The following is a 22,801-nucleotide window of genomic DNA, read 5'->3' on the forward strand; positions in this document are numbered from 1 at the left end:
GAGTTCCTCAAGGCCCTGGATGTTGTGGGGCTGTCATGGTTGACACGACTCTGCAACATCGCGTGGACATCGGTGGCAGTGCCTCTGGATTGGCAGACTGGGGTGGTGGTCCCTCTTTTTAAGAAGGGGGACCGGAGGGTGTGTTCCAACTATAGGGGGATCACACTCCTCAGCCTCCCTGGTAAGGTCTATTCGGGGGTATTGGAGAGGAGGGTCCGTCGGATAGTCGAACCTCGGATTCAGGAGGAGCAATGTGGTTTTCGTCCGGGTCGTGGAACTGTGGACCAGCTCTACACCCTCTGCGGGATCCTTGAGGGTGCATGGGAGTTTGCCCAACCAGTCCACATGTGCTTTGTGAACTTGGAAAAGGCATTCGACCGTGTCCCTCGGGGGGTCCTGTGGGGGGTTCTCCGGGAGTACGGGGTATCGGACCCCCTGATACGGGCCGTCCGTTCCCTGTACGACCGTTGGCAGAGCTTGGTCCGCATAGCTGGTAGTAAGTCGGACTCGTTTCCGGTGGGGGTTGGACTCCGCCAGGGCTGCCCTTTGTCACCGATCCTGTTCATAATTTTTATGGTGAGGATTTCTAGGCGCAGCCAGGGCGTTGAGGGGGTCCGGTTTGGTGACCTCAGGATTGGGTCACTGCTTTTTGCAGATGATGTGGTCCTGTTGGCTTCATCAGACCGTGACCTCCAACTGTGAGTTTGAATATAAAACCCATTCGTTGTAATTATATCAATATTCACTAAAAAGAAAAAGAAACAAAAAGGAAAAAACGTTAGCGCTAGCCGCGCTAGCATTAGCAACGGTTAGCAGCAGTTAGCCACCACTGATGTTGATAACAGTTGGTGGCTGTTGATAGCTAGCGGTCCTAGCGTTAGTGGAAGTTAGCAACTGCTAGCATTTGTAGCCGTTTATAGCCGTTGGTGCTAACAACGCTAACGTTAGGAATTGGTAATTAATAACCGATTAGTAGCTATTTTGAGTTGTGTGTCTATTGAAATCAATTTGTATATAAGTCAATGTTAAAGTTTTATTAGTTGTACTGTAATCATCATTGTATATATCTTAAGCTAAATTGATATAACCTGTTTGTAATTCTGTTATCGATTTTTAATGTCTTAATGATTGAAAAGAAAAGAGAAAAGAGAAAACATGATAAGATAAGGAAGAAAGCAAGTTTTATTTTGTTTAGTTTATTAAAATTTCAATCAAATGATAATTTGTAAATATAGAACAAGAGTGATTTTGGAAAAAAAAAGAAAAGAAAAAAAAGTATTTGAGCTGTGTAGTGATTATTATAATTTTTTGGCTTTTTGGGTACAAGGCCAGGTCCTCATCCTCATCCTCATCCTCATCCTCCTCATCACCCTCCTCATCATCCTTGTCATCCCCTGCCTCTTCGTGATCATCATCTGCACTACAAATTCTTCAGCTTGGCTGGTTCCAGAAGGGACTTTACAGTAGGGCTGAAGTGGCGAGCCAACCCTGAACCAGTAGAACGTTTGTTTTGTTTTGTTTCTTTTATTGATACTTAAGTTTTTTTGATATTGTTATTGTTGTCATTATTTTGTTAGCATTTTATTTTGTTGAATTAGAGAGGGAAACATAGGGTTGAACGAACCACCTGTTGGGTAGAGACCAAAATAGAAATAAATAGTTTAATTATAGCTTAATTAGTAAAAAGACTAAACAAAGACATTTTAATCATTTAAATTTAGCACTTAATACCAAATTAAATTAATAATTAACAATAATTAGATACTCACCCGACAGGTGGATTCGAGGTTGTATGTAAAGAAAAGAGTGAAAAGTCTATTTATTTTTGTATTTATTTATTTTTATACATGTGGTAAATGTTATTTTGAGAAAAGAGAAAGATAAAAAAGAACTGATTAATGAAATTAAATAAATTGTGTAATTACTAATTTTAATCATAACAGTTTGTGTTTGGTGTCCAGTTGCTTTTCGATACCCATTTCTCCTGAGCGAATTTAGACTTCTGAGACGCTGGTCCAAATTGTATGTGAGTCCTCTCTCGTGTTTTAGAGAGGCTATCTAATTTAAAAAAAGGAAATCTACTTCTGGTTGTTACAACTGTGTCTCAGAGCTGTGCTGTATGTTTCTGTGCAAAAGAATCGACTCTGATTTTTTATGAATTTTGAAGACAAAACAATCAGAGTTCATAAGTTTTAATTATTTATTCTATTGTGAGAAACATTTAATTTGCAGACAAAGCGTGCAAACACACAATAATTCCTTACACTCTACAAGCAGGAGACACAATGTTATAATTCACACAAAGAAGCTACAGTGTAAATTAAGCAGATTTAAATAATAGGCAAATGACTGCAGGAATAATCACTTGGATGTTTTGCGGTTTGAGGGAAACATAACCGGTTCTGCAGCTTTCAGCCTGAATTAAAAATAAGAGAAAGAAACAGAACACCACTTTATTATATGAGCGCCAATGGTGGAAGAAATATTCTGATCCTTAATTGAAAGTAGAAATTCAGTGATGTACTAATTTACAAGTGTATGAAAAATCCTACTTTAGTAAAAGTACATAAGTATGATGATCCTGATGTAGTTAAAGTATTACAGTAAAAGTACACATGGTTCTTTTTCGGTTTGATAGCACATAACCGGTGCTGCAGCTTTCAGCCTGAATTAAAAACTATGTAAAAATACTCCATTACAAGTAAAACTTCTGTAGTTTATGCAGGCAAACTGCTACACTGACATAAAGAGAGACAAATATTTGCATCATATCCTGCAGCCTTTTTTAAGTGTTCAGACAAGCAGATGGACATAAAGGAAAATAGACAGCAGTGACAGAAGGGCAGACAGACATGTACAGGAAGCTAGAAAACTGAAGGACGGTTTGGATAGACGAACAGAAAGAGGGAAAGAAGGTTAAACCAACATCCAGAATAACAAACAGAAAGACAAATGCTTTTTCTATTTCTCTATTTCACAGAGAAATAGAAATAGAAACAGAACAACACACATGAAGTACAAACAGAACTGCATTCTTTGGACAGGAGTCTCTCCCAGTACTGGCAGTCTGCAGCGCTGCTTGATGTAATATATTATGTTGTGCTGTAAATACAAAACTTCACAGCACAGGAATTTATGAGAAAGTCTTTTTGATATGATGGACACTCACAGCATAGTGAACTAAAACAGTCTGACTCACCACCTTTGTCTTATTTCCAGAATGAAGCTTGTGACAGAAATATAAAGCTCTTTAAAACCTCACAGTGAAAGCTTCACACAGTAATTACTGAATGTTGAGAAACACTTCTAATCACCACAGATGTGTGAGATTATTTAGTGAATCAGGTATCTGTGCAGACATGATAATGGATATATTAAAAGGGGTTAATGTCAAGGGTTGATATTTATGTTGTGACACTGGATGAATGTGCAGAGTTTGACACATGAAGTGGAAAAAACACATCAGACATTAATTATTATTAGTAATTTTTTTTTAATGTCTTGTAACATCCACACAGAACAAAAGAAGAACACATTACTGCTGCCCACAAGCTCCAGAGTGCTGATCTGTAGCCTACAAAACATTATACATTTTATATTACAGGTATTATTAGATGTGTTATAAGCGAAGAAACACAAAATAAACCCTGGCATGCCTCTCTACTCTCTATAATTTGGGTAAAAACAAGCAAATGTTATTTTCACTTTTGTTCATAACCTGTTCAGATCAGTTTAACCCAGATTTAAGTGACGTTGGTCTAATACTAAATTCTCATTGGCTCAGGTGAGCGTATTTACCTGTCCAACCCTCAGTTAAACAGTGTGACTCTCGATAGCAGCAGTCCGTGTGTCTCTGGATTAAGAAACATCTCAGTTGACTGTGAAGTTCAGGATGAAGATATCGGTTTTTCTGGCCCTCCTGGGTCTACACAGCGCAGCAGCAGGTGAGTCTGCATAAGAATTTAAGCTTTGTTTCACAGTATTAGATGTGTAGTTCCCGGATTTCCTTAGGTCAATTAATCCCTACTTAGTTTTATTAACTTTTGACAAGATGGATTTATAACTTAAATGACTATTAAAACTATTTCATTTTCTTTCACTGTCTTTAATTATTATTTGATTTCACTACATTTATATTTTATGAGGAACTTGTAGATCGACTCGGTCCGAGCGCATTCTGACAAAATGGCAGCGCAAAATAATCCAACACACACTCAGATAAATAAAGGAAAGAGTGTAAATATTACTAAAATACAACAAAACACATTTCACTTTAACATAGGTTTAACTACTTTCTTTTATTAACAGTTACACTGTCCATGACGTCATGTTTTCTAATAAATTTTCACATTTGTTCCAAACAAACAACAATAATTAAAATCACATCCTCGTGATTGACGTTGGCGTCATACTATTTCATCAAGAGGACGTTGTAGATCGACTCGGTCCGAGCGCGTTCTGGACAAAATGGCAGCACAAAATAGTCCAACACACACTCAGATAAATAAAGAAAACAGTTAAAATATAACTCAAATACAACAAAAACATGTTAAACTACACTTGACCATAGTTGTACTTTATTTTATTGTTCATGACGTCATTTTTCTATTAAATATTCATATTTGTTCCAAACAAACAACAATGATGAAAATCACATCTTCAGTCAGTGTAACTATTAATTAGTGATATTAGTCATTACTTATTATTGTAGAAATGATGTAAATGTGTTAACAAACACTTTTCAGTCTTAAAGACGTCACTACATTTCATCTGAAGTGTGTATAATTAACATCTACAGACTGCTGAAGGTTTTTATTAGTAACCAACATGAGTCAGCAGATGGCGCTGTTTTCATAGATATTGATGCTGAAGACAAACAACTTCCTGCTCTGATGGCACAATATTTAATATCATTCACTAATGTTTGTAAACTAAATGAAGTTTTGTGATGTTACAATATTATTTCTTAATCTGTAATTTGGTGATCACATAGTTGTTAAAGTGATTTTGTTTAAACAAACACTTTAAAATGTATTGTTTGACTTACAGTTCTACAACAAAAACTGTTTTGGTTTTACTTTTGTTTCGACAAAAAAACATTTAAAAATGTTGTTTTAAAAATTCTGCTTTTATAAAAATCACTTTACTTTACTTTTAATGTTTTCCCAATTTCTGCAATTTTTCTGATAAAAGAACTAAGTAAAAGTTATTTATAAAACTGTGATTCAGAAAACTGAAATCATGACATGAACTTTTTCTTACAGTGACTCACTCTCTGAAGACATTCTACACTGTGTCCTCTCAAGTCCCAAACTTCCCAGAGTTTGTGATGGTCGGGATGGTTGATGATGTTCAGATTGAGCATTATGACAGCAACACCAGGAGACTAGAACCCAAACAGGACTGGATGAACAGAGTCACAGAAGATGATCCACACTACTGGGACACTGAGAACATCAGGGGTGTCCAGCAGGTCTTCAAAGACAACATTGAAATTGCAAAGCAGCGCTTCAACCAAACTGGAGGTTTGTTCATGTTTCACTGTTTACTGATAAAATGTTCATGCTTTCATCCTGTTTTTTGTATAGTTGTAAACAAATATTAACACACACATACACACACACACACAAACACACACACACACACACACACACACACACACACACACACACACACTAAAAGTCTGCTTCAGTGATAAGAAAATTCAGTTCATATACAATCTAATGGTGTTAGGAAGGCCAGTCTCTTATTTATATATTATTTTGAGGCAGTTATTATTTGTACATCATGATGTTATGATGGCCAATTATTTTTACACAATATCTCAGATGTTGCTAAGGAGTAACTTAAAAGTAATGTAACTAATTATATAATTGATTACTTTCGACTGCGAGTAATTAAGTCAAGTATTTTTTTAAATAATGAGTAATGTGTAATACATTACAGTTTTTGAGTAATGACTGCAACACTGATGACAGCTGAGCTGAGATCTCACTCTGGTTTACTGCAGTCTGTGTCTCTGTCTCTCTATCAGGTGTCCATATTCTCCAGGAGATGTACGGCTGTGAATGGGACAATGAGACTGGAGAGGTTAATGGATTTTTTCAGGATGGATATGATGGAGAAGACTACATATCATTTGACCTGAAGACAATGACATGGATCGCTCCAAAACAACAAGCTTTCTTCACCAAACAGAAGTGGGACGATGACAAAGCTTTTAACGCACAGACAAAGAACTACCTCACCCAGACTTGCATTGACGACCTGAAGATGTATCTGAAGTACGGGAGGAGCTCTCTGATGAGAACAGGTAGAATCACATGACCTGATGTAGTTTCATGAACACAACAATGTTAATATGCCTCCTCTGTTTCTAACTTACAGTAACATTACAATAAATATGAACCAACACACAGAGACCTGCTGAGTCTCAGTTTACACACATTTCTCTTTCATTTTCTCTCTTCACCTCTCTTCACCTCTCTGTCTCTCTCCTCCTTTATCCCTCTTTTCTCTTTCACTCTCACATTTATCACCTCTGTTTTTCTCCAATTTCTGTTTTTTTCTCACATTTCTATCTTACACTTTATCTCTCTCACTATCCTCCTATCTTTTCTCATCTAGTCTCTCACTCTTTACCTGTCTTTCTTCTTTTCTTTCCCTCCCTCCTTTTCTCAACCATGCTTCAATGAGGTGATGTCATACTGTATATAAATGTGTTTCTAATACATTTAAATACATAACATCAAACAGGAATGATAATAATAATAGACAGTAAATAATAAAGAAACTATAAACAGTCTTTGTCTTTACTCTCCAGAGCTTCCCTCAGTGTATCTCCTCCAGAAGACTCCCTCCTCTCCAGTCAGCTGCTTCGCTACAGGTTTCTACCCTGACAGAGCCGAGATATTCTGGAGGAAAGATGGAGAGGAGCTTCATCAGAATGTGGAACTTGGAGAGATCCTCCCCAACCATGATGGATCCTTCCAGATGAGTGTTGACCTGAACCTTTCATCAGTCACACCTGAAGACTGGAGGAGGTACGAATGTGTGTTTCAGCTCTCTGGTGTGAAGGACGACATCATCAAACTGGACAAAACTGTGATTCAGACAAACTGGGGCAAGACTGGTGATGGAAGAGATGGAGGTGAGAAACACATTTAGTTTAGTTTCATCAGATTTAAATTTTTGTCTAATTTTAATGATTTCAGTCATCTTGATTTTATTTAGTTTTTAATCGGTTTTATTTTCCCAACTGATCAGAGCAGTACAATTTCTACATGCTGTAAAATGTTACCTGATCACAAAATGTATTTTTCTTCTCTGGTCGTTAATTTAATAATCTATAAAAATATCAGGAACAGTAAAGAAACCAGAATGTTCTGGAAGTTAATCACAAAAACAGTTTCACTGCTTATTGCTAAATATTCTCCTAAAGTATAATAGGAATGTATTACTCAATAAGTAAAGTAATCACATTACTTTCTTATTTACTTGTCCATAATTTACAGACATCAGCAGCGTTTCCTCCACTCTTCATTCTTGATCCTCAGCTGATCTTTTCACTATTATCTGTAATGAGATGAGGTTGATGTGAGCGTGTTTTCTGATCAAGTACTTTGACATTTAGCTTGTTGAGTTTTCTGCCACTGACAGGTGACTCTGACCTGGACTCAACTTAGATTTTCTGCCTCCTCTAACATCTACTTCTTTATTTCTGTTTTCCCCTCACACAAGTGCTCTTACAACAGTTGAAGGCATCATTATTTATTAGATATTTACACAAGTTTAAATGTTGTGTATCAAAGCATAATTATGTTTACGGAGTGTCTATTTGCACCCCTGGTACAAATAGCCTCGGCCACACAGCGGAACTATTCGCACCCTAGACGTATTACAACGTGAAAACATGGCGGACATTCATTTTCCACGCCAACAGAAAAGGGTGAATTTAGAAAGGATTCATCTCTAATGTTTGTTCTAAAGACATTTCTGGCGGGAAAGTTGTATTATATTTTCATAATCTTTCCTCAGTGAATGCATACAAGCGTCAGTTTATCAGTCAGAAATTATTTGTCGCCAATATATATCATATCATATTGGGCTGTCACGTCACTACGTAGAACCGAAACGGTGGCGTAATGGGCAACGTGTCCGTCAATCTTTATTAATAATGTTTTCAGCGGAAAAACCCGAAAATATCTGAATTTACAACCTTCAGGTTGTTATATGATGGAAATCAAATCTTGACAGATAAGTCTATGGTTGCCGTGGATACCAAATACATTTCAGACCTCTGAAGTCTCAGGCCGTGAGACACGCATTTCAAGCTGCTCTCACGCTCACACGCCACACCTGACATTTCTCACGCCGAGAAGTGATAGATCTCACCGGACAGAAATTATTATATGATATACAGAAGAGAACAGCGACGTATATTTATCCCGCTGTCCCAGTGGGATACGGGAGTCTTCCGTATCTCCAGACGCTCCCCTCCGACACTCAGTCCTGCAGCATGTACTCCTAATTGTACTGGGGTACAAATAGCATTCATTGATATTTGCACCAGGGGTGAAAATAGCCTTTGCCTTATGTTTAACACTGTAACACAGTTTTCATCAGGTCAGTATTGTAATATAAATACTAAAATTCAAACAGTAATGTTTTCCACGTCTGTGTTTCTGTTCAAACTAATGAGATTACTGTAAAACTTTGTGGTTTTAACTCCCAACATAAAGTTGTGTTAATAAATAAAATGTGATCCATTAAGTGATGAAAGAGTGAGATAAACTAAGCTAAATGTTCTGTTTTGGTTCTTCAGGGTTCCCTCTTGGTGCTGTTATCGGAGTTGTTGTTGTACTGCTGCTCCTGGTAGTCGGTATCGTTGGATTCTTCCTCTGGAAGAAGAACAAGAAGGGAAAGGAAGGTGAGAGACAAAAGATGTTTTTACTCATCTTGTTTTACTACACAGATGTATTTAATATACATGTCTGTGCTATTGTTTTAGTGTTAATGTTTTTATAACATCATATATTTTACTTAATAATAAATCATCTGTGATACGTCACAATATCTGAGTAAGTCAACAGGAACAAATACTTCTAAAAACACAAAATACAAATCAAACTAGTGCTATATTCATTTTTTATGAAGTATTTTCAGTTTCTCATTTATAAACAGTTTTATAGTCTAAGATGAATCACTCAGAGCTCAGAGTTTGAGCATTTTTAAAACACAGCTACATGAACACATGCACTAATTGATCAGAAAGCAAACCATTTCACAGTTTTAACATCTGCAGGACAACAACTCTGTTTCATGAGGGCAACATAAAAAAATTTATATTGTTGCCAGATTATTAGTGGACTGGATCATTAAACATTGTAATGTTAATTATTTGGCTCACCATTTATCTTGCTGTGTGGTTTTGAAAATGCTGTTGCTAATGCTGCTGTGTTTAGACTTTCTTTTTTGGTTTGTCAGGTTTTCTGATATAATTTGAGCCTCAGGTGTCCAAACAGCAGCTGTGTGGTTTTACATTTCTCTCAGTCAAGCAGTTTTCAGCGTATGAAGCTCCACATCAGTTCAGACTCAGCAGCATTCAGCGTGCATGACGGAGCTCAGCTGATCTGATGTTTGGGTTTAAGAAGTTTTCTGACTCTACTTCTGTTTTGGTTTCATTTCAGTAAAAGTTTGAACAAAGTAAAATATTGTTTATTATATTTATTTGTCCTGATATTTTACTTATTATGTGCCAAAAATACAAATAATCCTGTATAAAGTCTAAAAGTCTATAAAAATACATACTGAGAATCTGTACTGCTGCATCCCAGGTGTAGATAAACTGGAGGTGTGAATATATCACCACATTTATTTACTGTGACATTAATGAAACTTTATTTAGACATCAACACAGAACAACAGAAGAATAATAACACATTACTGCAGCCCCACAAGCTCCAGAGTGCTGATCTGTAGCTGACAGTGACCTCTGACCTCCCAAGTCAACACATCTCTACACTTTATATTACATTAGCCTACAAAAAATCCCACATCAAGGTCTTATTAAGACACATCACATAAGCTATCATCAATACTTTAAAATCCCATTGGGTAAATAAGGGTAGTGTGTATAGGATTTAAATATAGAGAGTGTATTTACAGTGACGGAGGTTTCTGTGTTATCGTGTTATGACCCCGAGAATGTTTAGGGGAGGAAGGGAGCAACAACTGGGACAAACTGGGGAAGAAGAGGACAACTGAAGTAAAAATACAAAACCAATAATTTATTAACAATTTAGACTATTGTTAAACAGCACTATCTTAAGAGGAGTGTTAAGACACAACAACAGCCACAACACTGCCGGATGACCCATCAGCCAGAGGTCTAGCTCTACTGGGAGCTTTTATGTTGACGCTGAGGGCAAACAGGGCACATGGTGCTCTTTCATAAGGCTTTATACAGTATTATGTTTTATGTTGTACCTTATTTTTAAGATTTGAATGCATCATTTAAATACATTGTGTTACCTCAGTGCATGAAATGTGCTTTACATACTTTCCTCCACCTTACAATACTTCACAAAGTTTATTCTGCATTTATATGTTTTCTTGCTATGGCTATGTTTTATAAATGACATTTGAATAGAGAATTGGGGTTTCCACATTCACTCTGTTTTTACTTCAACGATTGTGTTTTGTCTCCAAAAACCTAAAAACAAAACAAAACTGAAAACACATTTGTATATCAGAACTTTGTTTTTTCTTCTTTCCTCTCCCATTAATCATCACATGGCCCCTCACATTTATCTGCTGACCCTTTGGAGGGGCCCCACCCCTAGGTTGGGAACCACTGGACTAAACTAGCTAACTGTATATAAAGTAGTGTAAACTAGCTCCACCTCCAGCAGCTACAACAGTAACATGCTGCTCTAACACTGATGCTTCAGTATCTCTGGACCAGACTGAATAAAACCAAACCAGCTTCATGTCATTTTACACTAGTTGATTACTTATCTCTACTTTCTTATGTTCAAGTTATGACATGTTCTTAAAAAGAAGACAGGAACAAGATTTTAAAACATCATTTACAGAATAATTTAATTTGTTACAGCAGCTCATATTCAAACTGAACTATATCAGTGTCCCCCAACTCATGAAATCAGAGAGGGGGGGGGGCAGTTTTATATACCAATAAAACAATTTGCTTTCAGAAACCCTGAGTAGTGAAAAAGCTTATTCTTTAAAGACAATTAGCTTAAACATGTTGTTTCTGAACAAAGAAGTTTTCATTTTAGCCCTGCAGTGGTTCATATGTCATTTACCTAAAATGTTGGCATTTACTATCATTATAAGTAGTATTATTAATACTTATTTTTCTTACCACACTAGCTGTATTGGGGCTCATGACATTGACCAAAATCCTCATAATTATGAAAATGTTCTTTTTAACTGATATCTGGTGAATAAGAAACACTTTTCCTACAGGAATTTTGAGGAGAACATCAAGTTTATAACAATCTGTGTCTGTACACTAATCTGTCTATTATATCCATGTTGTCCTTTATTGGATTGTCGTTATAATTATTTATGTTTTGCTCTCTTTAGATTCAGTGATTAAATCAATTGGTTCTGGTAATTCTTCAGAAAGTGCTAACAGTGACGCTCCATTGATCCCAGGTAACTAATGTCTCTGTCAGTGTGACACATCATCTGTATGCACTGCATGTAGCCATTTTTGTGTTTTATGAGTCTTTAAATCAAACCTTAATTATGCACATTTTTATTTAACTATGTTTACTTTTTCATCGGAGTGGTTTTACAAATTTACATTTTTCCAATTTTTTTGCACAGTTCATGATTATTTAAAAAAAAAGTTTACAACAACTACTATCAGTAAATTCTGAAGTGAGACGAGTCAAATAATTTAATTTGAAGATTCAGTTTAGTGAAATTGTGAAAGATACTGACATAGGAACATGTAGAGGTCATTTGAGCCTGGATGCAACTAACGATTATTTTCATTATTGATTAATCTGTTGTAACGAACTGGCTCAGAGCCCGCAACAAAGAAGGGAATCACACATTTATATGCACTCAAATTGTGTTCACTATGAAGCGAATGTGTTTGGGAGGAAAAGTATTTTAGGGCCAGTTTTGGGCTAAAATTGCCTCACAGCCTAAAACTGATACAGGAAGTTTAGGTAAAACTCTCTCACATCACCACAGAGACTTTCTGATAGCTGTGCCTCAGCTTTGGTCATTGACCAAAATCCTCATAATTATGAAAATGTTCTCTTTAACTGATATCTGGTGAATAAGAAACACTTTTCCTACAGGAATTTTGAGGAGAACATCAATTTATAACAATCTGTCTGTACACTAATCTGTCTATTATATCCATGTTGTCCTTTATTGGATTGTCGTTATAATTATTTATATTTTTCTCTCTTTAGATGCGGTGATTATACCAATTGGTTCTGGTAATTCTTCAGAAAGTGCTAACAGTGGCGCTCCAGTGATCCCAGGTAACTAATGTCTCTGTCAGTGTGACACATCATCTGTATGCACTGCATGTAGCCATTTGTGTTTTATGAGTCTTTAAATCAAACCTTATTATGCAAATTTTTATTTAACTATGTTTACTTTTTCATCGGAGTGATTTTACGAATTTACATTTTTCCAATTTTTTTGCGCAGTTCATGATTATTTAAAAAAAAAGTTTACAACAACTACTATCAGTAAATTCCGAAGTGAGACGAGTCAAATAATTTAATTTGAAGATTCAGTTTAGTGAAATTGTGAATGATGTTCAAATAGAAACTAATAGCGGTCTTTTGAGTCTGGCTGCAATTATTTTCATTACCATATAAAAAGTCAGATTATTTCTCAAAGTTCAAATGAAAACTAAAATGTCTTGTTTTGTCCTGACCAACAGTCCACAAACCCAAAGATATTAACACATTACTGCAGCCCCACAAGCTCCAGAGGGCTGATCTGTAGCTGACAGTGACCTCTGACCTCCCAGAAAGTCAACACATAGTGTTTAGGATTTAAAGATTGACAGTGAATTTGCAGTGACAGTGTTTTCTGTGTCAAACTGTTACGACCCCGAGAATGTTCAGTACTAAACAGCACTATCTCAAAAGGAGTATGGGGGGAGGGGCAATACATAGCGTGGCAGAGAAAGGAAGAAAACTAACAAAACAAAACACACACACGTAACACTAACATTTCAAAACAGCAGATGCAGCACATGTTTTAGAAGCAAAGGTTGTGCACAGTAACAATGTGTATGTGTGTGATACCATGAGCATCTTAGATTAGAACTAGAAAATTACACTAAACTATAATCCTGGTTCACACTTAAAACGACACACACGTCAAATTAACAGTTACAAAATTAAATGTTGCTCCTACATTTCTCAGCTGCAGATTTTTTGCACATCTAGATCTCAATATTGATTTTAAATCCTTTATTTGTTCTTTTGAATATGAGTTCAGATAAAAAAACTAGAAAACTGATGCTACTTACAATATTAAGTACCAGTGAAAGTATTCTGGGTTTATGCTTATATGAACCCCAGATTGTTTTTTAGATTGTAGAGTAACATTTATGTCTTATGCTGTACCTCCTTTTTAATATGTTAACATGATTTACAGCATAATTGAATGAATTATAGAGGCACCCTGGTTCAGATGTGTCATTTTACCTACAAAGTTGGTATTTACTATTGTTATCATTTCATTATCATTGTCCGCACCTTTCAGTAGTTTTGTAGTCACAGCCCTGTATATATACACTAATCAATATTTTTTCTTACCACACTAGCTGTTTAACGGGGCTCATGACATTGACTAAAACCCTCATAATTATGAAAATGTTCTTTTTAACTGATATTTAGTGAAGAAGAAATATTTTCTTAACAGCAGACTTTTCTTACAGGAATTTTGAGGAGAACATCAATTTATAACAATCTGTCTGTACACTAATCTGTCTATTATATCCATGTTGTCCTTTATTGGATTGTCGTTATAATTATTTATGTTTTGCTCTCTTTAGATGCGGTGATTATACCAATTAGTTCTGGTAATTCTTCAGAAAGTGCTAACAGTGGCGCTCCATTGATGACAGGTAACTAATGTCTCTGTCAGTGTGACACATCATCTGTATGCACTGCATGTAGCCATTTTTGTGTTTTATTAGTCTTTAAATCAAACCTTATTATGCAAATTTTTAGAAATTGTAGTGTTTTTTCATTGGTTTTTTTTTGAAGTGTTTATCTATGAATGCTTTTTTAAATTTCAACTAAATTTCCTCTACATGGTAATTTGGAAATGTTTTTATTGTATTTACATGTTTAAACTGTAGCTCTTATCCAGAGTGTTTTACATTGAGAGCAAAAGTTGAACTAGCTTTAATTCCTAATTCACCTGCATTTAAAGTCACAACCACAGATTCTCAGTGAACCAAAGTTTACAGCAACTACTGTCAGTAAATTCTGAAGTGAGACAAATAATTAAATTTGAAGATTCGGTTTAGTGAAATTGTGAAAGATGCTGACATATGAACATGTAGAGGTCATTTGAGCCTGGATGCAACTAACAATTATTTTCATTATTGATTCATCTGTTGTAACGAACTGGCTCAGAGCCCGCAACAAAGAAGGGAATCACAAATGTATATGCACTCAAACTGTGATGAAAAAGTTCAGAGTGTTTGTTTCCTATGAGAGTGAATGAGTTTGGGAGGAAAAGTATTTTGGGGCCAGTTTTGGGCTAAAATTACCTCACAGCCTAAAACTGATGCAGGAAGTTCAGGAAATCAGCTTGAACTGCATTATCTCCATGATATGAGGTCAGATTCAAACAAGCAGCATCATGTGTCATTGAGGTAGCACATGGCTGTCTGTAGACTGAATTAATGATGTGTTTCCTTTTTCTTAATACCCTGTTTGCTCTGTTTCTTTATGAATGATCATTGATTTTTCCAGACTGAAACAAGTGAAAAAATAAAAGAAGATGATTCACTCCGCTCCAGCAGGAAGAAGCAGCACTGAAGACACACTCTCCTGTCCATCTGAGAACTGTGAATAATACAATTATTAATAATTCATGTCAAAATTCAGAATTACAGCTGGAGAGTTTAAATCTGGTAAATCTAGTAGGAGGTGATTATTATAAATTGGATTACTAAAAAAAACAATAAAAAAACTGGGGCATTTGAATTGAAATTTTACATATTGACATTTTTGCTATTACTTTTGCGCCTGTACATAAAATACATTATTATTATTATTATTATTATTATTATTATTATTGTTATTTTCTTATCTGGAGATAGCCATGTAGGCAGAGAGAAGTTACAAACAACCAAATCAGAGGTCAAGCACAGGTCAATTACCAAGGGGAACTTATTTGTGGAATAGCTTTTCCCACTTGAAAAAGTTATAAGAGATGTTTTAAGGAACATTTAACTGCTGTTTTGTTTGTTCCATTCAGTTTTCATGTAACAATGCACAGATGCTGAGGCCAATGCCCCCCTCTCACATGCACACACTTGGACACAAAATGATCGTGAGTGGTCAGACAAAACAATCACTTTAGACACTTTTCTTTATTTTCTGATATTTTGTAAATTAAATGTTTAATTGATGAATCAAAAGAAGTATTCAAAAGATAACCCCCCCCCAGTCTCCATACTGATCCTGCTTCTGTCTTCTTTATTCTGACCTGTTGTAGTCAACACTGTAGAACAGGATGGACACACACACACACACACGCACATACCCGTTTTTATTACCCTGTGGGGACCCCTGACTGGGTGAAGCCCTGTGGGTTCCACCCTTTCTAAAGGGTCTAGAGAGAATTTTAACTGCTAAATTCATCATAATTTTTTTTCACACATACATTTAAAACCTGAATTTTGCTCCCTTCTTCGGGACCCGTAATGCTAACGTCTATTAGCATACAATTGCCATCACTGTTAGCCACAGCACAATTCATTCATCATTGAAACCCTAACCCTAATCCTAACCATTAGCACTGCAAGGGGGCTAGTTGCTAAGCTAATATGCCAATACAAAGCTAATATGGGTACCTTTTTTTTTCCCAAACATTTTTTCCACGGGAGAAAAATCGGTCCCCACCAGGTTAGAAAAACGTACGCACACACACACACACACACACACACACACACACACACACACACACACACACACACACATATATACACTAGTTTGAATAAGTACATTAAGTGCGCATAAAGAAAAAATACATAGTACAAGTAAAGTAATACATGCTGAAATGTTTTGAGATTCAGAAAAGAAAACAATAAGAACAGAGAAATGTGCAGGAGGAGCCAGTAAAACCCATAAGGGCTTGTTGGGTGGCCATCCTATATTTTTAATTGTTAATTAACTGAATTTGCAGTGATAGAAGTGTTTTTCATCATATTGCCCAACCCATTTAGTCCCATACACATAGAACAAGATGTATTTTCCAGTTGTGTAAATATTTGTTGCCTCCTTTTATCTTTAAAACTGATAAAATGTAGTTTTTCTTAATTAATCAAGTTGTATCATTATCTTACTCTGTCTTTTGAATTATTTGATGCTTTAATTATTATTTTGGTTAAGTGTGGAACATTTATTTTTATAACGTTTTTCATTATAAAAATCATAATAAAATGTTCTTGAAAATGTTGGTGTTGGAATATCTACATATATTCAGGGTCATGGGTCTTCTTTTTGTAAACATGTAGACATTCAGTAGCAATGCTTAAAATAACTTCCTGTGTTGGAATACATCAGATAATATACATTTATGTTGCACTACTGTTTGATTTCTTGTGTATTTTGTGTTTCATTTTTAATTCAAATATTAAATAAAGTTCCCAAAATTCCAAAAGTCTGTCTCTTTCTCATATGTGACTTATTACAGTAACATGAATGTTTCCTGATTACTCAGTATTATCACAAATTAAATGAACATGGCTTTAACTTACATATTGTTACAGGGGTATAGGCTTAGTAAAAAAAATATGATTTTTCATCTGTTGTAAAAATGTTGTGTGTAGTTTGTATTTTATTAGACTTTTGCAGATCAGATCAGTTCTTCACACTTCCGGGTTCGCGTTGGTGTTTTCCCCTTAAAGACAAACCTGTTGCAATGAGTTCTGCCCGGCAACTGATGACACTACAGGTCTCAGGATATTTCTCCAGTTATTTGACTCCATTAAGTAATAATGACGATAAGTATTAGTTTCTTGTTTTATTTACTCAACAAAGTCAAATGTTCTCATGTATTTCTTAAATTAGGTTGCCATAAAATTGTTTTTAATTGAATGACATTTTTAAATTTTAATGTCATATCACTTACTGCATGGAGTCTGTAAACATGTTATACTTGTAGTTAATTAATTAGTTAATTAATACACTTAAATAAAACAATGAGTATCATGACAGAGCTGTAAGTTGATTCTCCTGCAGCTCCACTGATGCTGAGTACTGAACACTACCAGAAGACATCATGACCATTATGATATGTCATATTAAATGTGTGGAAGACAAATAACAGTAAAGTATTGTAAAAAAAAAAAAAAAAAAAAAAAAAAAACATAATATTTTAAACTATAAAGTATAATAATTATTGATACAATTCTACAATTTATATAAGAGATCATACAGTAGTTGTGATGAAGAGTATTAAATGAGAGCAACAATTGCTTCTATGGGGCATTGTGATTTCCTGTTTTTAATTCTTGGCAAAAGATATCAATGATAGAGCTCGAGCACCCCCAAGTGGTAGAAAATATGTTTTAAATGTGAAGAAACTTTCAGACAAGGATTACTCAAAGACACCAAATATATTGGGAGATGTGCATGATGTTGTTTTATACATCTATAATATGTTGATTTCATGAGTGTTGAACCATTTCTTATAATGCTGTTTAATATATGCCATATGCCCTTGATATTGTCTTTGTTATTTCAATATTTTGGTATATATGTATATCAATAAAATTCCTTTCTTTCACTGGAGGGAGTTGCAGCTGCAGCTACATGAAATAGGGTATATTCATAGTCAAATGGTATCACTGTTTCTAATATTTTTAACAGCTGCTCAACCAATTCAATAAAAAACAAGCAGCATGTTGTCAGAAGAAGTGCTTCACTATATTCAATCTAATATTCTTGCCCTCAGGTTTCTAATGTCCAAATAATGAAAAAAGCAGCATCTTTACTTCTTCTTAACAGATCATCTAGATGCAATGCTTAATTCGGCTGTAGTAGATATTTGATATATACAACAAATATATCATTTTACGACCCTATTTTACAACTCAACTTTGCAACTGAGAAGAACTACCGTCCCCAAAACGCCATTTCTACAATATAAGAAACAGTGGCGTGCACAGACATTCTGGGGGGCAGGTGCTCAGTGAAAAATAAGGGCAGTTTGTGCGGCAGGTGGAACTGCCGGCTGCCTTATTATAGCAGTGTGAGATTTTTTTTTTTTTAAACAAAAAAACATTACAGTTACATGTTGAATGTAATTGCATATTTATTTATGTCAATATGTTCATAAAATTACTTGACCTTTCAATTGGACTATAGCACCGATCAGTCAATCACTGTTGTCTTATTTCTCTGGAATATATGCACATGAGGTTTTTAGCAAGTTAGGCAGCTACAATCAGTGGTGTAGTGGTCCCTGGAGAAGTGGGTATACTCTCAATTTTGCCCTTTTTTAACGCAGACCAGAAAAACGCACTGTTTTAGAAACAGTGACATGTAAGACTACTCTATTTAGTTTACCCAAAAATCTGTCAGTAGTGTTTGCTCATTGTCACATAATTTCTGCTGCTTAGTCTCAGGGAGGAAGGATTATGAAATTACTAAACCAATACTGGCCCACAGACTAGTGAGAGACAACTATGCATTTTGAGTGAACTATTAGTCCATCTACACTGTGGATGGACTAAGGAATAAGGAATGACACCTATTCTCTCACTTGGCAAGTCAGTAGTTTCCTTTGTAAACTGTTTCTTTGAACAGCTGATTAGCAACAGATAATGTGGGCCAGATGTGCCACTATTATAAAACTAACATGACTGGATCAGGAGCAGTTTGTAGGTATTAATGGTCACACAGGCAGCCTGCATGAATGTAAAATATAAATGAGGCAAACATGGTGTTTCAGTTATTTTTTGAATATTTATTTAAATAAAATACTTCAGATCTGAATTTGACAATGCATCCTTGTTCATATTTCACCTTAGATTAAAAACACATATCATTCTCTTCCACACATCAAAATCAATCAGATAAACTCAAAAGTGCTTTCTTCTTGAATTAATGCTTTAATAGAAACTGTCATGACAGCTTTGTGACTTAAAGAAGATGCCTTGTCAATAAGGACAGCTAATTTAAGGATAATGCACTAATGCTACTGATGATTTTGCTCTGCATCTCACTGGCAACATGTTGTATTATTTGTGTTGCACTGTTCTCTGTGTCCAATGTTTCAGTCGTTACCCAAACTAGCAATCTACCTAAACTTACCGGTTCATTGCATAACCTAAAGGCAAATCATTTAAAGTTAACTTGCAAAAGTAAATTCGTCGGTTAGCAATATTAACCTCGGCATGGCCCGCCCTTCCCTGCCTCCGATTGGCTTATCAGTTTACTGATTAGATTGACAGCGTGTACTAGCCAATTAGAGGCAGAGTAGCGTGGGTCATGGCTTCGCCATCCTAGGAAGAAAATGGGCAATTTGGCTCGCAGATACTACTGAATGGTGCGCATCAGGGGGGATTTAGAAGTGGGTATACACAATGCTGACTGAAAATTATTATTATCACACGCTTTTAATCGTCGAGCATTTATAGATTATCATGTCAACATGGGCCACATACAGTACACTGTTAAAAAAACAACAAACTTTCAAAAGGGCACGTGCTTGGTCCAGAGGGCAACGGGCAGGTGCTATAGCACCACCTAGGGTCTATCTGTGCACGCCACTGATAGGAAAGCAGAAATAAAGCATCATTGTTTTTATTTTACAACCCCAATTTACGACCCAACTACAGTCCTAAAAACGCCATTTCTAGGATATTAGTGTAAAAAGCAGAAATAAAGCAACTACTATACATTTTCTTAACACAGATCATCTAGATAGGCAAGGCAGCTTTATTTATATAGTCTAGTGCATTTCATACCCAGGGGCAACTCAATGTGCTTTACATAAAAACAAACATTTGACAGCAAACAAATGGAAACATATAAAACATATAAATTAAAAAGATAAATGAATAAAACCATTCATTATAGTAAAAATTGGAAACATTAAAACATACAATAAAAAATAACCCAATTAAAACAAAGTACATAAAAATAGAAAGAAAGAAAGAAAGAAAATAAAAAGCTAGACTAAAGTAGAGCATAAAATATGAGAGTGCAGCATAAAGTAATGATTTGCATAACAATCATTAAAAGGACATAGGCCTACAGTGCAAATGAAAGATTACAATTTAAAGTGCTTTAAAAGAGCTTAATCGTAAGCACAGAAGAAGAGAGGAAGAAGTGTTTTTAACCTGGATTTTAAAATGTTCACAGTTGGGGCTGATTTCAGTTCTGCTGGTAGTTTGTTCCAGTTGTGTAAAAGCTGCTTCACCATGTTTAGTTTGAACTCTGGGCTCCACTATCTGACCCACTATCCACCTTAGACACAAACAAATGTTATTTCCACTTCCGTTAATAGCCTCATTTGGTCATTAAGTGGGTCTCTGGAGGCGGAAATGAACATTCCTGCTTGTGTTACCGTCGAAAGAGAAGCGCAGTCCATCTGTCTCCGGATTAAAAAATACATTTCTGGAAAGTCAAGATGTAGATACTGCAGGTTGCAATGAAGATTTTTTTTCTGGTCCTCCTGGGTCTACACAGTGCAACGGCAGGTGAGTGAATATAGTGTTCTTAAGTCGGTTGATGGTTTAATAAAAGGTTTTATATCTGTAGACATCTTGATACAAATGTAAGGTTTGTTTCATAGTATTAGATGTGAAGTTCCCTGATTTCCTTGCAGATTATAGAAATATTTAAAAAGTCATAAACTCATTATGTTAAAGTTCACTTTAAATCCAGTCTGTGCAATGCGATGATTGAGGTCTATTTTCTGCTGTGTTTCTGAAAAGAGAAGAACGTGTATTCATCTCTCACTGTCTTTAATCAAGGCCATTCTTTTCATTTCATAATATTTTATCAGGACCTTTGAGATCGACTCGGTCCGAGCGCGTTCTGACAAAATGGCAGATCAAAGTCATAATCTAAACAATGATAAAAGTCACATCCTCAGTCAGTGTAACTATTAATTAGTGATATTAGTCATTACTTATTATTGTAGAAATGATGTAAATGTGTTAACAAACACTTCAGTCTGAAAGACGTCACTACATTTCATCTGAAGTGTGTATAATTAACATCTACAGACTGCTGAAGGTTTTTATTATTAACCAACATGAGTCAGCAGATGGCGCTGTTTCCATAGATATTGATGCTGAAGACAAACAACGTCCTGCTCTGATGGCACAATATTTTTTTATTTATATGTTTTGTAAGTTTTGTGATGTTACAGTATTATGTCTTAATCTGTAATTTGGTGACCAAATAGTTGTTAAAGTGATTTTTTGAATTACAAATGTAAAAATGTATTGTTTTACTTACAATTCTATAGCAGTTGACTGAATACCTTTTAGTTTTTTTAATACTCTAATTCAAACATTAAACAATCTACAAAACCTCCACAACTCACTTCTAAACTGCACCGTATATCAGTCCCTGCAGGAAAATGTGGTTTTGTGATCATAATAATTAAAACAAATTCAAGAAAAGCTGCTTTATTTGCAAGAGCTTAACAGCTTTCAGAAACAGCTTTTTCTGCATGAAATGGCCAAAACCAATATGAGAAGATTAAGAGATAATTATCATACATCCATGAAATCAACTAATGTTATTTGGACCAATTGTTGCATGTCATATTCGCAGTTCACAGGAAGTGATTAAATACGAATCTTCATTATTTTCCTTTACATGCAATTTTACCCAAATTCCCCTTTTTACTGAAAGAACCTGGTGATTGATAACAGTGTGGGATTTTACCTAAAAAAGAACAAATAAAACATCACCAATTGTTTCACAGCTACTGCAAAATAATGACAAACTAACTGAGTGAAATAACGGAGGGACTGATGTATAGTTAGTCACAGGTTTGTGGTATCACATTTCAAACTAAAACAATAATGAGCAGCAGACGCTACTAATGATGCATCCTGAAGAATAAACGTCTCCACTAACTGGAAACTAAACTGGAGTTTAATTCACACTGAAAATAAATCCAGCAGGAGAAAAATAGCAAAAATACATCTATCAATGAAAGTCAGACCTGTGACTGATCTGATGTGTCAATAAGTGACTGCTTTAATATTTTATTTCAGAATAAAATAATTTTTATTTTTTTAATTTAATTTATGGAGCAACATTTCTGCATAATTTTATTAATGTATAAAACTGTAATTCAGAAAACTGAAATCATGACATGATTTTTTTCTTACAGTGATTCACTCTCTGAAGTTTTTCTACACTGGGTCCTCTCAAGTCCCAAACTTCCCAGAGTTTGTGGCTTTTGGGATGGTTGATGATGTTCAGATTGATCACTATGACAGCAACACCAGGAGAGTAGAACCCAAACAGGACTGGATGAACAAGGTTGATCCAAAGTACTGGGAGAGGAACACTGAGAT

At 35.4% G+C, this 22,801-nt stretch overlaps 1 protein-coding gene across 1 annotated transcript in view; it reads left to right on the forward strand.

Moving 5' to 3' along the window:
- LOC133996487 (major histocompatibility complex class I-related gene protein-like) overlaps positions 1 to 22,801 on the forward strand; it is a 70,859-nt gene that overhangs the window by 38,670 nt on the left and 9,388 nt on the right. The window contains exon 2 of the mRNA XM_062436073.1: positions 5,265 to 5,525. Within this exon, the coding sequence (XP_062292057.1) occupies positions 5,265 to 5,525 (261 nt within the window). The remainder of the gene's footprint in view (positions 1 to 5,264; positions 5,526 to 22,801) is intronic.

This window comes from Scomber scombrus, chromosome 16, assembly GCF_963691925.1.
Source record: "Scomber scombrus chromosome 16, fScoSco1.1, whole genome shotgun sequence".
NCBI classification, from domain to species: domain Eukaryota; kingdom Metazoa; phylum Chordata; class Actinopteri; order Scombriformes; family Scombridae; genus Scomber; species Scomber scombrus.